Consider the following 16,597-nt stretch of genomic DNA (forward strand, 5'->3'; position numbering starts at 1 on the left):
GTCACTCCTGAAGTCACCATCACCAGCACTGGATTCGGGTTGGGCTGGGGCACTTGAGTTAAACTGGGATTCTGATGTTCAACCAGGATTAAGAAACAGGGCTTTAGGTTTTTTAGGCTTCTGCATGGCCAGTGAGTGGAGAAGGGCATGGCAACCCACTCCAGTATTCTTGCCTGGAGAATTCCATGGACAGAGGAGCCTGGGGGGCTACAGTCCAGGGGATCACAAAGAGTCAGACACAACTGAGTGACTAAGCACACACATGGCCAATGGGTAAACATGAGTCACTGCTGCACACTCCTGATGGAGAGGAAAGCAAACTTCCTGGGATCCGTGCGCTCCAGTAGCTGGAAGAATTCCATTGACACATTCAACAAATGTTTAGTGAGGATCTAACACGCACTGGCTGGGCATTGTTCTAGACACTAAGTGTGTAGCATTGAGGCAAATACACAAATCCCCTCTCTGCTAAAGCATACTTCTTAATGGGAAATGGGGGATAATAAGCCAAATAAAAAAGAAAGATACATAGTATGTTACAAGCTGGCCATTCTCATGAGAAAGCCAAACCAGAGGAAGCGGTAAGGAATGTATGCGTGTATATATTAGAAGGGTAGAGACATTTGGATGGGGTAATCACAGAGAAAACACCTAAATGTTACATTTACAGGAAGGGAGCAAGCCTTGAGAATACAGGACTGGGGAAGTTTTCTAAGTGAGAGAATCCTTCTGTCCTTGGAGTTCTCTAGACAAGAACACTTGAGTGGGCTGCCATTCCCTTCTCCAGGGGATCCTCCCAACCCAGGGATTGAACCAGTGCAGAGCCTGTACTGCAGGCAGATTTTTTACCATCTGAGCTCCCAGGGAAGTGTAATCATTTATTAATACATATATACAAAATCTAGAAAAATGGTATGGATGAATCTCTTTGCAGGGCAAGAATAGAGACACAGACATAGAGAACAGATTTGTGGACACAGTGGGGGAAGGGAGGGTGGGATGAATTGAGAGAGTAGCATTGAAACATACACATTCCCATATGTTAAGTAGATAGCTAGTGGTAGAGGCTGCTGGCCAGTGCCCTGTCCCAGCGGCACGCCAATGCTGACCCATGCCTCTGCAGGAGACCCTCAGACACTCCCAGAGGAGTCAAAGAACACACAGTTGTTCTATTTTCTTGCTGGATTTTGACTTGTTCCTTTCTTACAACTCTGTCATCTTCTAAGTCACACTCATTATCAACTAGAATCTTTGGAACATCATCAGTGTCTTTAACTTGCAGAATTGTTCTCTCAGATCATATGTATCATTAAATGTGGACTGTGCTTTGTCGGAATAAAGCAAAGCCTTGTCCATGTTTCATGTACAGATCCCTCACCAGTATAAAGGTCTGTTTCTATAGTGTGAAATCCAAGATTTCACACATATACTGTCGTGCATCTGCTTTAACTTACTTTCTATAAGAATCTTATATTGTAGGACTGTATTTTCAACAAAGATTCCTTGAATAAAGTGTATAATAAGAGTAAAAAAAAAATATATAGCTACAGGGAAACTCCTGTATAATACAGAGAACTCAACCTGGTGCTCTGTGATGACCTAGGGGGGTGAGATGGGGATGGAGTAGGAGAGAGATTCAAGAAGGAGGGGATATATGTATACTTAAGGCTGAGTCACATATGGCAGAAACCAACACAACATTGTAAAGGAACTACCCTCCAATTAAAAATAAAAGTTTTAAAGAAACTCTTGTTTCACAAAACTTATTGCAACCACAGTCTTACACTAGAATGTTTGGATTTTCTTCATGATAATCACAAAATTATGAGAAAGAGATACCCGAAGAAATAAAAATAAAAATATTATGGCAGGATCATAAACCCTGAATGCTTTTTGCCCTGAATTAAATGAGGACTCTTCCCTGAATCCTAATTTGGAAAATTAGAAAATTCTAACAATCACTGAATGTGGTTTTGTTTTTCTTAGTTATCCTGTCTTCCCTCTGTACCTTGAGCTGATCACAGCACTCTGGATGATTAGGTTGGACTCCACATCAAGGAAATTTTTAAAAAATAAATATGCCCCACCTCTTAGAATAATGGAAATAAAAACAAAAATAAACAAGTGGGACCTAACTAGCTTAAAAGATTTTGCACAGAAAAGGAAACTATAAACAAGGTGAAAAGACAATCCTCAGAATGGGAGAAAATAATAGCAAATGAAACAATGGACAAAGGATTAATTTCCAAAATATACAAGCAGATGATACAACTCAATCCCAGAAAAAAAAGAAAAACCCAATCAAATAGTGGGAAAAAAAACAAAATCAAAACTACAATGAGATATCACCTCACACCGGTCAGAATGACCATCATCAAAAAGTCTACAAACAATAAATGCTGGACTGGGTGCAGAGAAAAGGGAACCTTCTTGCACTGTTGGTGGGAATGTAAATTGATACAGCCACGATGGAAGACAGTATGGAGATCTTTTTAAAAACTAGGAATAAAACCAGCATACAACCTAGCAATACCACTTCTAGGCATATACAGTAAGGAAACCAAAACTGAAAAAGACACATGTACCCCAATGTTCCTTGCAGCACTATTTACAATAGCTAGGACATGGAAGCAACATAGATGTCCATTGACAGATGAATGGATAAAAAAATGTTGGTACGTATATACAATGGACTACTACTTGGCCATAAAAAGGAACACATTTGAGTCAGTTCTAATGAGGTGGATGAACCCAGAGCCTATTATACAGAGTGAAGTAAGTCAGAAAGAGAAAAACAAATATTGTATATTAACACATATACATGGAATCTAGAAAGACGGTACTGATGAACCTATGTGCATAGCAGCAATGGAGACACAGACACAGAGAAGAGACTTATGGACAAGGGAACAAGGCAGGAAGGACAGGGTGAGATAAACGGAGAGAGTAGCTTAGATGCATACACACTACCATACATAAAACAGATAGCCAGTGGAAATTTGTTTTATTACTCAGGGAACTCAAACTGGGACTCTAGGTAACAATCTACAGGGATGGGAAAAGGTGGGAGGTGGAAGGGAGATCAAGAAAGAAGGGACATATATACACCTATGGCTAATTCATGTTGATATATGGCAAAAATCAAACCAATATTGTTAAAAAATAACTGAATTTTTTAAGAAAGTAAAGAAAAAAGTCATTGTGCATTCTCTGAATTGTTACTTATTAAAAACAAGTATTTCATCAGTTGATCAGCCCAAACTGCTGTGTGCCCCCACTGCTGGGGCTCTAATATCCTTTCTCAGTCCCAGTGAAGACTTTCACATTCACTTTCGGTCTGGGTCTGTTGTCCAGCCTCTGTGTTCTTGGGCTAGTGCTCAGGCTTCCGTTCTGTTTTTGTTTATAGACTTACAAATAAATGCTTTGCCCTCTCAACAACTGCAAATCAGGGATCAGGAAAGCAATCATGCACATGAATTCATTCATTCATACTATTTTTGAGTGTGTACTAGCCATGCATGGTTCCAATACACAAAAAAAGTGGACTCTACTGAGCAGACAGACCATAAGTAAGTAGATATGTCAAGTGATCAGTGCTGTGAGAAGAATGGTATAAAGGGGCTGGAGAGCAGGTGATGCTGGTTCAGAACAAGTGGTCAAGAAAGGATCTTTGTGACAGACTTTATTTTTTTGTGCTCCAAAATCACTGGGGATGGTGACTGCAGCCATGAAATTAAAAGACACTTGCTCCTTGGAAGAAAACCTATCACAAACCTAGACAGTGTGCTAAAAAGCAGAGATGTTACTTTGCCATCAAAGGTCTGTATAGTCAAATCTATGGTTTTTCAGGTATGGATGTGAGTTGGACCACAAAGAAGTCTGAGCATTGAAGAACTGATGCTTTTGAACTGTGGTGCCTGAGAAGACTCTTGAGAGCCTCTTGCACGGCAAGATCGAACCAGTCCATCCTAAATGAAATCAACCCTGAATATTCATTGGAAGGACTGATACTGAAGCTGAAATTCCAATATTTTGGCCACTTGATGGGAAGGCCATCTCACTGGAAAGGACCCTGATGCTGGGAAAGATTGAAGGCCGGAGAAGGGGACGGCAGAGGATGAAATGGTTGGTTGACGTCACTGACTCAATGGACATGAGTTAAGCAAACTCCAGAGACAGTGAAGGACAGGGAAGCCTAGTGTGCTGCAGTCCATGAGGTTGCATAGAGTCGTACAAGACTGAGCAACTGAACAAAACAGGCCTATGAGATGCAAGTAGACCAGAGTTGTGGGAAGAGCTGGGGAGACATGGACCTGGGGGAAGCCTTATAAACAGGCTTATGAGAAAAGCTCCTCCATGATTACCTGAACTTTCTCTTGTGTGTTCTTAAAGGTTAAACCATCAACTCCTGGAGATCCTTACCTGGCTATTCCCTGGACAAGCCACGCCTTCTGTGGCCGCTTTTGTGTAAAGCCTTATGGTGACTTCCAGTTGGGCAGACGCTGCCCCTCCTTCCCTGCTGCTGCCCACTAACTGGTGAGCTCTCCCTTTCTTCCTATGTGAGGTTACCTGAAGGGCGACTTCTCATTTTAAACCTGTGAGGGCTCAAATGACTGGCAAACGTGGCTGACTGTCCGGGGTGGACTGCTCAGAGTGACTTGCAGTGACAGCCTGAGGAGACCCTGGAAGTGGACCCGTCACTCCCATGTTTACAGTCAGTCATTCACTCACTGTGATTAAGGGAAGGGGCCCTTGATCTTACTTTAGTCTTTGTTGACTGGAATTTTTTCTTTCAACAATCTTTACTATGGTTTTTAATATGATTTTATCTGAATAAATTAAAGGTAGGTGAGAGAGGTGATATGGATCGCATGGGGAGAGGACAGCTGCGTATATGACAGACAGATAGAAACAGATCAATTGAAATAAGTCCACCACCAATTCAGCCAGTTTTTCTCAAGGAGGAAAAAAGTATCACAAAATTACAATTACCAGATACAACTTTTAATTCTAATTGGTCAGAAACAATCTTGATTTCTTTTAAGTTGCAATTTTTAAAACTAGTAATAAGATTGAATAGCTTGGGTTATAAGATTTTATCCACCTAAAAAAGGATGCCTTATAGAAGGCTTTATTGTTGTTCACAAGTATCAGAGTATTTTTATACAGCTTCAGTGATTATCACACAAGCCCTCAATAGATAAGGGTCCTCTAAGTTTAAAAGTTAATCCCAGCATACAGAAGGAAATACAAGATACCACAAGGTTAAGGCTCGAAGGCAAATGTTTACAAAGCCCACATGATACACAAGACTCAGAACCCAGGTCTTTGTCAAATGCTGGGTACCCACCCCCATTCCAGGAAAACATTTAAATAATGATTACAATAATTTATGCACATCAATCAGAGAAGGCAATGGCACCCCACTCCAGTACTCTTGCCTGGAAAATCCTATGGACAGAGGAGCCTGGTACGCTGTAGTCCATGGGGTCGCTAAGAGTCGGACACGACTGAGAGACTTCCCTTTCACTCTTCACTTTCATGCACTGGAGAAGGAAATGGCAACCCACTCCAGTGTTCTTGCCTGGAGAATCCCAGGGACGGGGGAGCCTGGTGGGCTTCCGTCTATGGGGTCACACAGATTCGGACACGACTGAAGCGACTTAGCAGTAGCAGCAGCATGCACATCAATAAATTCATGTACAGTTTTAAAGCTTTTTGAATTCAAAATACTTTCATTTGAAAATTTTAAAAATTTGTCAGTAACTATTCTAATGGCATCCATAGAAACTAAAAATGTAACAAGAAACAGGTAAAATTAATTTAAATATATTTTACTTAATTCAATATATCAAAAATATTAACATTTCAACAAGTAATCAATATTTAAAATGTATTAATGAAACATTTATTTTTTTGTACTAAGTTTTCAAAATCTGGTGTATATTTTGTACTTTCTTAATTTGGGTGCTAAATTTTCATTCAAAATACTTGCATTTAGACTTAAAAAAATTTACATTTGCCACAGACAATTCACATGTCCAAGTTATTCTAAGCATACTTAAAAGTCTTCCAGTAACTGAGTTGAGAATCTAAATTAATTAAAATTTTTAAAAATCAGAAATTCAGTTCCTAAGTTATGCTGACCACATAATTCAGGTGCTCAAGATTTACAAGTGGTCCAGGGCTGTAGTTCTGGCAGCACGGATTTAACACGCCACAAGAATGTTGGCTTAGGGTATTGCTTTTAACAAAACATTGTTCAGAGCAGATTGTTTTTAATCTCCTCTCAAAACTTATAACTTTCTTGTAGGTTAAAACATCCATTGTTCACATCAACATTTTATACATAATTAAAATTTTTCTTAATTTTATTTTCTTATAAGATGCATGTCTTCTAGTAAACTTTAAACCATAATCAGATTTTATGGATAAATGCTCCTGCTGAATTATGAAGAGCCTTATAACAATATAAACTCTAAAATGACCCAGTCATGCCTCATTCAATGCAAACAATACCATACAGTGTTAAACCAACCCCTAAAACCAATGACCAAAAGGAGATCCCACTATATTTTTACAAAGTAGTGATTAAATATTTATTTAATATTTATTTAAATGGAACAATTCCTGAAAGTAAAAAAGTAAAAATATTTTTATGCTTATGATTTAGTTCTCCAATCTACTTCATGATTTCTTTACAAGTAGTGTGTTTAAAAACTAAATGCTATATACGTTTAGGTGTTTGAATGACAACAGCTATAAAATTTCCTTTTTTACTTAAACCCTTGAGATTATAAAATTTCAAGTGTGATCCTTGAAATGATAAAAGTCATTGATTAAAACAGATGCTCAAATTTTTACCAAAGTGAGTAATTAATCCTGTGCTCAAGCTGTTACAAAAGTGGAAAAATATTATGTATCAAGGTGAGGTGGTGTCACCTCCTATATCTTGGCCCTCAGGCTTTGGGCTTGGTCCCTCAGCTCCATTTTTGCAACTGCTGAAAGGTGGACTTCGTCAGGCCCATCTGCTATGCGCAAAGTCCGCGTTAGGGCATACCTGCAAAAACATAAAGAACAGAGTGGCAGGACTTATCATAGAGAAACCTGATGCCTCAACAGTCACTCCGATTCTAAGCCAAGATTATTAGTGTTTGAAATCTCACCAAGGCAGTGATAAGAAAAATTGCACAGGGAAAATCAAGAAAAGTAAGCCCAAGGGCTTGTGAAATGTCATTGTAAAGTCCTCACTTTGGGAGTGGAGTCTTAAATGGCATGGTGCAGTGGGCTTAATCTCATTCTTGGATGGCTGTAAGGTACTAGAAGTTGCTAGGAGACATCTTGGGTAACACAGGCCATGAAGAATATATAACTTTTATATAATATAGATATATAGTACTATATATTCAGTTCTTTCGTATTAAAAATTGATGGGGGAAAACTGGCGGGGCACCAGATTCTTATCCCCAGTGTGACAGAGAAGGTGATATCACGTCCGGTGCTGAGTGTATCTTCTTGATCTCAGCACTCACCATGTGGACATGATGTGTTGGCTGGCAGGAATGGCTGCAGTCTGGCCACAGCTATGGGTGTGGGTGGTAAAGCGTCCTAAGTGCCTACCTAAGCCTGGCTCTGGGCCCCGTTTTGACCAGCTCTGCCCCTGTCCTCCTTCCTGTTCCAGGGTGAACCCTCATGAGTTATTTACGTCCAGGAACCCTCAGTGCATCCTCTCGGGGTAAAAGTGAACACAACTGAGGGAAATGACAATTGTAATTATAAAACTATTTATGGATACAGAGATCTATTGTAAAGTACCTATATTAACCTCAGTTAGCTTTCAATTATGCTTTAAAGTAAGTTAGTTATTTTTATTTTCTTTGTAAACAGTATCAAAGCATGTGCAGATATTTAACCCTAACACCATTAAATGTAGATGGTGATTAGATGACATGTTAGTTAGAGGGTCCCAGGTGGGGCTAATGGTAAAGAAACTGCCTGCCAATACAGCAGACATAAGACAAGTGGGTTGGATCCCTGGGTTGGGAAGATCCCCTGGAGGAGGGCATGGCAACCCACCCTGGTATTCTTGCCTGGAGAATCTCATGGACAGAGGAGCCTGGCGGGCTACCATCCATAGGGTTGCAAAGAGTCAGACATGACTGAAACTACTTAGCACACAGCACTCACATGTGAGCCAGAGGGTAATCCTGGGAAATACCCGCACCTCCACACACTTGGATGGCCCGGTCAATAATTTTGCAGACGGCACGGGGGGCAGCCACTTTAATCATTGCAATCTACATAAACAAGATGTAAGAAGAATGTTATTTTCTTAGACAATATGTGTGACAGAATTTTATCTAATCTGTATGTTCTTTGTGAAAAGAAACAAGAGAACTTTTCCACAAACACTCACCACTGAAACAGGATCTTTGATGAAAGCCAAAAAGATCTGCTAATGCAGCCATTAGGCCATATTTCAGTCAACACAGACCTTCTGGAAAGAACTATCTCATCCAAATTACATTCTATTAATTTATTTATAACTTGCCTCGCCTTGTTTGCAGAAGGATTTCAGGCAGCTGATAAATGATACTCATCATGTTAGGGATCATAAAGAGGTAAAGAGTCTTCACTAATCATTTTCCCTTAGCAGTGTCATTGATTTTTTTAAAAAATTGATTTATTTTTATTGAAGGATAATTGCTTTACAGAATTTTGCTGTTTTATGCAAACCTCAACATGAATCAGCCTTAGGTATACATATATCCCCTCCCTTTTGAACTTCCCTCCCTTCTCCCTCCCCATCCCACCTCTCTAGGTTGATACAGAGCCCCTGTGTGAGTTTCCTGAGCCATACAGCAAATTCCCATTGGATATCTATTTTACATATGATACTGTAAGTTTCCATGTTACTCTCTCCATACATCTCACCCTCTCCTCCCCTGTTCCCATGTCCATAAGTCTATTCTCTGTCTGTTTCTCTATTGTTGCCCTGTAAATAAATTCTTCAGTACTATTTTTCTAGATTCTGTATATATATATTAGAATATGGTATTTATCTTTATCTTTCTGATACACTTCACTCTGTTTAATAGGTTCTAGGTTCATCTATCTCATCAGAACTGACTCAAATGTGTTGCTTTCTATGGCTGAGTAATACTCCATTGTGTGTATGTACCACAACTCCTTTATCCATTCATCTGTTGATGGACATCTAGGTTGCTTCCATGTTCTTGATATTGTAAATAGTGCTGTTTTTATTGTAAATAGTGCCATACACAAAGATAAATTCAAAATGGATTAAAGACCTAAATGTAAGACCAGAAACTATAAAACTCTTAGAGGAAAACATAGCCACAACACTTGATGACATAAATCAAAGCAAGATCCTCTGTGACCCACCTCCTAGAATAACGGAAATAAAAACAAAAGTAAACAAGTGGGACCTAATTAAACTTAAAAGCTTTTGCACAGCAAAGCAAACTATAAGCAAGGTGAAAAGACAACCCTCAGAATGGGACAAAACAATAGCAAATGAAACAATGGACAAGGGATAAATTTCCAAAATATACAAGTAGATCATACAGTGCAACACCAGAAAAACAAACAACCCAATCCAAAAATGGGGAAAAGATCTAAACAGACATTTCTCCAAAGAAGACATACAGATGGCTAACAAACACATGAAAAGATGCTCAACATCGCTCATTATTAGAAAAATGCAAATCAAAACTACAATGAGATATCACTTCACACTGGTCAGAATGGTCATCATCAAAAAGTCTACAAACAATAAATGCTGGAGAGAGTGTGGAGAAAAGGGAACACTTGCACTGTTGGTGGGAATGTAAATTGATACAGCCACTATGGAAGATGGTACGGAGATTCCTTAAAAGACTAGGAATAAAACCACCATATGACCCAGTAATCCCACTGCTAGGCATATACCCTGAGGAAACCAAAACTGAAAGAGATATATGTATCCCATTGTTAATTGCAGCACTATTTACAATAGCTAGAACATGGAAGTATCATTGATTTTATAGTTAAATAATTATGTTCTTATTCCAAATAAGCCAGAAACATAAGGCAGAAGACAAGAAGGACTTTCTATGAAACATTTCTATGTGGCAGCATAGTGCCCCACATTCTACATCAACTTGGTTATTCTTCATTGGAACTCTAGGTCATAGGCAGATTAGTTACTTTGCTCAAGGTCAAGAGGTTGGCAGAAGGTGACATACCGGGTACAATTCCAAGTCTATATAAAGTCTAGTATTTTCCTACCTTCTGTTGCTGCATCTTGAGAAAGCTGAAGATATTCTTCATCCTGAAAATCATTCCCTAAAGCAGCCCAGTGAAAGGAAAACTGGCAAATGATATACATTTATAATCTTTAAACCAAAATCAAATTGGAAACTTCCAATATTCTGAGTGCCCTCCAGTCACCATGAAACCCGGAATGCCCAAAGTGTGGGAGAAACGTGTTACTTGGCAGATTGTGGTCCAAAGGTCCTCACCTCTTTCTTAGCAGCAGCACTGCCCAGAGTATCAATGCTGTGGGCAGTTTTCAGGGTCAACAAGCGGATCTCCTCAATGGCAATGCGGCTTTCAGCTATCCAGTGAGCTACCACCTCCTGGAGGGGAACAAAGGGCAGCAGAAGAAGGAGGAAATAAGCTGGTGTCTGAGGTCCTCATATAACACATGAAAACAACCTATTCTATATATTAATATTTTTAAATGGAAGACTCAGTTTGATATAACCACCCAGCCATATACACAGTATTTGGTGTGGCTGCAGGTAACATTGGAAGATTTTAGAAAAAAAATTTATTTGTTCATAAAAATAATTTATTTTGGATATTCTGGTGTCTAAAGTCAAGACAGCCAAACTGAGCAACTGTCTTGTTGCCAAGACTCCCCATACTGGCTATTTTAAATGCTAACTGCATAGTCCCATTGAAACTTGTAAAGTGTAGGTGGTGGATCTGCTTACAGACAGTCTACATAATTCCCAAGACAATTGCAGTGTGAGAATGGTCCATCAGTCCTTCGTTGTATTGTTACTATTATTTATTTAGTAAACATAACTTTTTCTAACACATTCATAGACTGGCATAACTACAATAAAGATATAAAACAGTTTCATTTTCCCCCCAAAACTCCCTCATGCTGCCCCTTAATAGCCCTACCTCTAACCTGTAGAAACCACTGAATGGTTCTCAGTTATTATGTTGTTGTTGAAGTGAAGTGAAGTTGCTCATTCATGTCCGACTCTTTGTGACCCCATGGACTGTAGCCTACCAGGCTCCTCCATCCATGGAATTTTCCAGGCAAGAGTACTGGAGTGGGTTGTCATTTCCTTCTCCAGGGGATCTTCCCAACCCAGGGATTGAACCCAGATCTTCTGCATTGCAGGCAGACACTTTACCATCTGAGCTACCTGAGAAGAGTTGTGTCCAACTCTTTGCGATCCCATGGAATGCAGCATGCAGTCCTTTGAGCACTCATGTCCACTGAGCTAATGTCCATTGAGTACTCACGTCCATTGTACTAATGACGCCATCCAACCATCTCATCTTCTGTCACCCCTTCTCTTCCTGCTCTCAGTCTTTCCCAGTATCAGGGTCTTTTCTAATGAGTCAGCTCTTTACATCAGGTGGCCAAAGTATTGGAACTTCAGCTTCAGCATCAGTCCTTCCAATGAATTTTCAGGGTTGACTTCCTTTAGGATTGACTGGTTTGATCTTGCTGTCCAAGGGACTCAAGAGTCTTCTCCTACACCACAGTTCAAAAGCATCAATTCTTCAGCTCTCAGCCTTCTTTATGGTCCAACTCTCACATACATACATGAGTCCAGGAAAAAACATAGCTTTGATGATATAGATCTTTGTTGGAAAAGTGATATCTCTGCTTTTTAACATGCTGTCTAGGTTTGTCAGTTATTATACTACTGCCTTTTTCCAAAGGTCATATAAATGGGATTCTTTAGCATGTGTTATTTAGAGGCCAGCTTCCTTCACTCAGCATAATTCATTTGAATGTCATCCAAATTGTTCTGTTTATCAACTGCCCCTTCCTTTTTATCAGTGAGTAGTATTCCACTGTAGGGATGTACCACAATTTGTTTATCCATTTACCTGCTGAAGGACATTTGGGCTGTTTTCAATTTTTGGTGATTATTAAAGAGCTTCTGTAAATATCTGTATGTGACTTTTTGTGTGAATATACCTTTTCATTTTTAAAAGCAAATTCCAGGAGTGGAGTTATTAGGTCATGTGGTAAATACTTATCAGCTGTCAACATTTTCCAGAGTGACTATGCCATTTTACCTTCCCACCAGCAGTGTATGAGAGTTCCAGTTATCAGCACTAGGTATAGTGAGTACTTAGCCATTTTCACAATGTGCAGAGATATCTCATGGTGGTTTTAATTTGTATTTCCGTAGTTGCTGATGTCAGAGAAGGCAATGGCAACCCACTTCAGTACTCTTGCCTGGAAAATCCCATGGGCAGAGGAGCCTGGTAGGCTGCAGTCTATGGGGTCGCTAAGAGTCGGACACGACTGAGTGACTTCACTTTCACTTTTCACTATCGTGCATTGGAGGAGGAAATGGCAACCGACTCCAGTGTTCTTGCCTGGGGAATCCCAGGGACGGGGGAGCCTGGTGGGCTGCCGTCTATGGGGTCGCACAGAGTCGGACACGACTGAGGTGACTTAGCAGCAGCAGCAGCAGGTGCTGATGTGTTTGTTTGCCATCTATACATTCTGTATTTCTCTGTATTTATTTAGGCTTCTTTCATTACTTTTATAATTTTTAGTATATAGATAGCATACATAGTTTGTTATATGTGTACCTATTTCCTTTCTTAGTCTATTGTAAAATGGTATTTAAAAAAGTTCAGCTTCCAAATGTTCACTGCTAGCTAGTGGTAAAGAACCCACCTGCCAATGCAGGAGCTACAGGAGACGTGGGTTCAATCCCTGGGTCAGGAAGATCTCCTGGAGGAGGGCAATGGCAGTCCACTCCAGTATTCTTAACTATGGACAGAGGAGTCTGGTGGGTTACAGTCCATAGTGTCATAAAGAGTTGGACATGACTGAAGTGACTTAGCATGCAGTATATAGAAATAAAATTAATTTTATATGTTGATATAATTCTGAGACTTTGCCAAACTCACTTATTTTTAGTTCTAGGAGGGATTGTTTGTTTTGCTTGGTAGATTCCTAAGGATATTATATACAATCATGTTGTCTGCAAAGAGGCACAGTTTTATTTATTTTTTTCCCCCAACTAAGAACTTTCTTTTTCTTGTCTCACTGCAATGGCTAAGACCTCCTCTATAACAATAAAGAACAATCGTGAGAGTAAACATCTTTTGTTCTCAATTTCGGGAATTAAAACACTCAGTCTTTCATTACTAAGTATGATGTTAGCTGTAGAATTTTTAGATGGTCTGAATCAGGTTAAATAAATTCCTTTTTATCTCTAGTGTATCATGAATAGATGCTGATTTTTAGTTGCCATTTTGCATCAATTGATATGATCATGTGGGTTTTTTTTTTAGGCAGTTAATATGGTAGATTACAATGAATAATTTTCTTAATGATTGACATATGAATATGAATCAGCCTTGTATTCCTGGGATAAACATTACTTGGTTGTTCTTTTTATATACTGCTGGATTGCTCTAGATTTTTGTATCTATAGTGGTCTGTAGCTTGTTGTTTGGTAATTTTGGTCTCATAAATGAGCTGGAATGTGCTTCTTCTTCTTCATTTTCCTGGAAGAAATTGTGTAGAATTGGTGTTATTTCTTCTTTAGTAATTCATCAGAATTCACCACTGATACCATTTGGGCCTGAAGATTTCTTTTTTCAAGATATATTAAATTGTGACTTCAACTTCTTTAATAGAAGCATTTAGGGTTATCTATTTCATATTCTTCCAACAACACAAGAGACTACTCTACACATGGACATCACCAGATGGTCAATACCGAAGTCATATTGATTATATTCTTTACAGCTGAAGAAGAAGAAGCTCTATACAGTCAGTAAAAACAAGACCAGGAGCTGGCTGTAGCTCAGATCATGAACTCTTTATTGTACAATTCAGACTTAAATTAAAGAAAGTAGGGAAAACCACTAGGCCATTCAGCTATGACCTAAATCAAATCCCTTATGATTATACAGTGGAAGTGACAAATAGATTCAAGGGATTAGATCTGATAGACAGAGTGCCTGAAAAACTATGGACAGAAGTCTGTAACACTGTATAGGAGGCAGTGTTCAAAACCACCCCCAAGAAAAAGAAATGCAAAAAGGCAAAATGGTTGTCTGAGGAGGCCTTACAAATAGCTGAGAAAAGAAGAGATATGAAAGGCAAAGGAAAAAAGGAAAGATATGTCTCTCTGAATGCAGAGTTCCAAAAGATAAGAAAGCCTTCCTAAGTGAACAATGCAAAGAAATAGAGGAAAACAATAGAATAGGAAAGATTAGCGATCTCTTCGTGAAAATTAGAGATACCAAGGGAACATTTCATGCCAAGATGGGCACAATAAAGGACAGAAACAGTATGGACCTAACAGAAGCAGAAGATATTAAGAAGAGGTGGCAAGAATACACAGAACTATACAAAAACGATCTTCATGACCCAGATAATCATGATGGTGTGATCTATCACCTAGAGCTAGACATCTTAGAATGTGAAGTTGAGTGGGCCTTAGGAAGAATCACTATGAACAAAGCTAATGGAGGTGATGGAATTCCATTGAGCTATTTCAAATCCCAAAAGATGATGCTGTGAAAGTGCTGCACTCAATATGCCAGCAAATTGGAAAACTAAGCAGTGGTCACAGGACTGAAAAAGGTCAGTTTTCATTCCAATCTCAAAGAAAGACAATGCCAAAGAATGTCGAAACTGCTGCACAATTGCACTCATCTCACATGCTAGCAAAGTGATGCTCAAAATTCTCCAAGCTATTCTTCAACAGTACATGAACCAAGAACTTCTAGATGTTCAAGCTAGATTTAGAAAAGGCAGAGGAACCAGAGATCAAATTGCCAACATATGCTGGATCATAGAAAAAGCAAGAGAATTCCAAAAAACATCTACTTCTGCTTCATTGACTATGTTAAAGCCTTTGACTGTGTGGATCACAACAAACTGTGGAAAATTCTTAAACAGTTGGGAGTATCAGACCACTTTACATACCTCCTGAGAAACCTGTACGCAGGTCAAGAAGCAACAGTCAGAATCAGACATGGAATAACAGATTGGTTCAAAAGTAGGAAAGGAGTATGTCAAGGCTGTATAGTCACCCTGCTTATTTAACTTATATGCAGAGTACATCATATGAAATGCTGCCTGGATGAAGCACAAGCTGGAATCAAGACTGCAAGGAGAAATATCAATAACCTCAGATATGCAGATGGCACCACCCTTAAGGTAGAAAGTGAAGAGGAACTAAAGAATCTTTTAATGAAGGTGAAAGAGGAGAGTGAAAAAATTAGTTTAAAATTCAACATTCAAAAACTAATATTGTGGCATCCAGTCCCATCACTTCATTGCAAATAGTTGGGGAAACAATGGAAACAGTGAGAAACTTTATTTTGCGGGGCTCCAAAATCACTGCAGATGGTGACTGCAGTCATGAAATTAAAAGACATTTGCTCCTTGGAAGAAAAGTTACAACAAACCTAAACAGTGTATTAAAAAGTAGAGACATTACTTTGTCGACAAAGGTCCATATAATCAAAGCTATGGTTTTTCTAGTAGTCATGTATGGATGTGAGAGCTGGACCATAAAGAGTGCTCAGCACTAAAGAATTGGTGCTTTTGAACCATGGTTTTGGAGAAGACTCTAGAGAGTCCCTTGGACTGCAAGGAGATCCAACCAGTCAATCCTCAAGGAAATCCATCCTGAATATTCAGAAGGACTGATGCTCAAGCTGAAACTCCAATACTTTGGCTACCTGATGCAAAGAGCCAACTCATTAGAAAAGACCCTGATGCTGGGAAAGATTGAAGGCAGGAAGAGAAGGGGACAACAAAGGATGATATGTTGGATGGCATCACCGACTCAACAGTCATGAGTTTGAGCAAGCTCTGGGAGATGGTGAAGGACAGGGAAGCTTGGTGTGCTGCAGTCCATGGGGTTGCAAAGAGTCCGACACGACTGAGTGACTGAACAACAACAGCAATTTCATATTCAGTGAGTTTTGGTAGTTGGTAGGTTTTTGGGGAGTTGATCCATTTCATCTAAGTTGTTAAATCTATATGATCGTCATACATGCCTGAGGGTGTGTTTCCCAAGCTCCAGACCTAGAGTGAAGGAGACTCTACTTAAGCTCCAGTACCAGTTCCCATTCTCTAGTTTAGCCTTTCCCAGAGAACTTTAGACAGTAGTTTAGAGAATACCTGCACAAATTAAGAAACTTGTGCTTCCAAAGACTTCTGTTTCCAGGAAGATGGAATAGATGTACTTTCCCCTATTCCTTCGACAAAGTACAAACCAAACATGGGCATTGTCTATAAAACAAGCATAAGAAGACTCTGAAAGGTAGAGAGAAGAAGGCAGACTGCAAGGGA

General features: G+C 39.3%; 1 protein-coding gene across 1 annotated transcript in view; it reads right to left on the bottom strand.

The window, feature by feature from the left end:
• Positions 1-4,982: 4,982 nt before the first annotated feature.
• The window catches only part of ACAD11 (acyl-CoA dehydrogenase family member 11), a 117,066-nt gene continuing 105,451 nt past the window's right edge, over positions 4,983-16,597 (bottom strand). The window contains exons 18-20 of the mRNA XM_086352066.1: positions 10,524-10,640; positions 8,188-8,297; positions 4,983-7,060 (exon numbers count right to left, since the gene is read on the bottom strand). Of these exons, the coding sequence (XP_086208192.1) occupies positions 6,946-7,060; positions 8,188-8,297; positions 10,524-10,640 (342 nt within the window). The 3' untranslated portion in view covers positions 4,983-6,945. The remainder of the gene's footprint in view (positions 7,061-8,187; positions 8,298-10,523; positions 10,641-16,597) is intronic.

Source organism: Bos grunniens, chromosome 1, assembly GCF_055505025.1.
Source record: "Bos grunniens cultivar Pamir isolate PY7600 chromosome 1, Bosgru_T2T1.0, whole genome shotgun sequence".
Taxonomy (NCBI): Eukaryota; Metazoa; Chordata; class Mammalia; order Artiodactyla; family Bovidae; genus Bos; species Bos grunniens.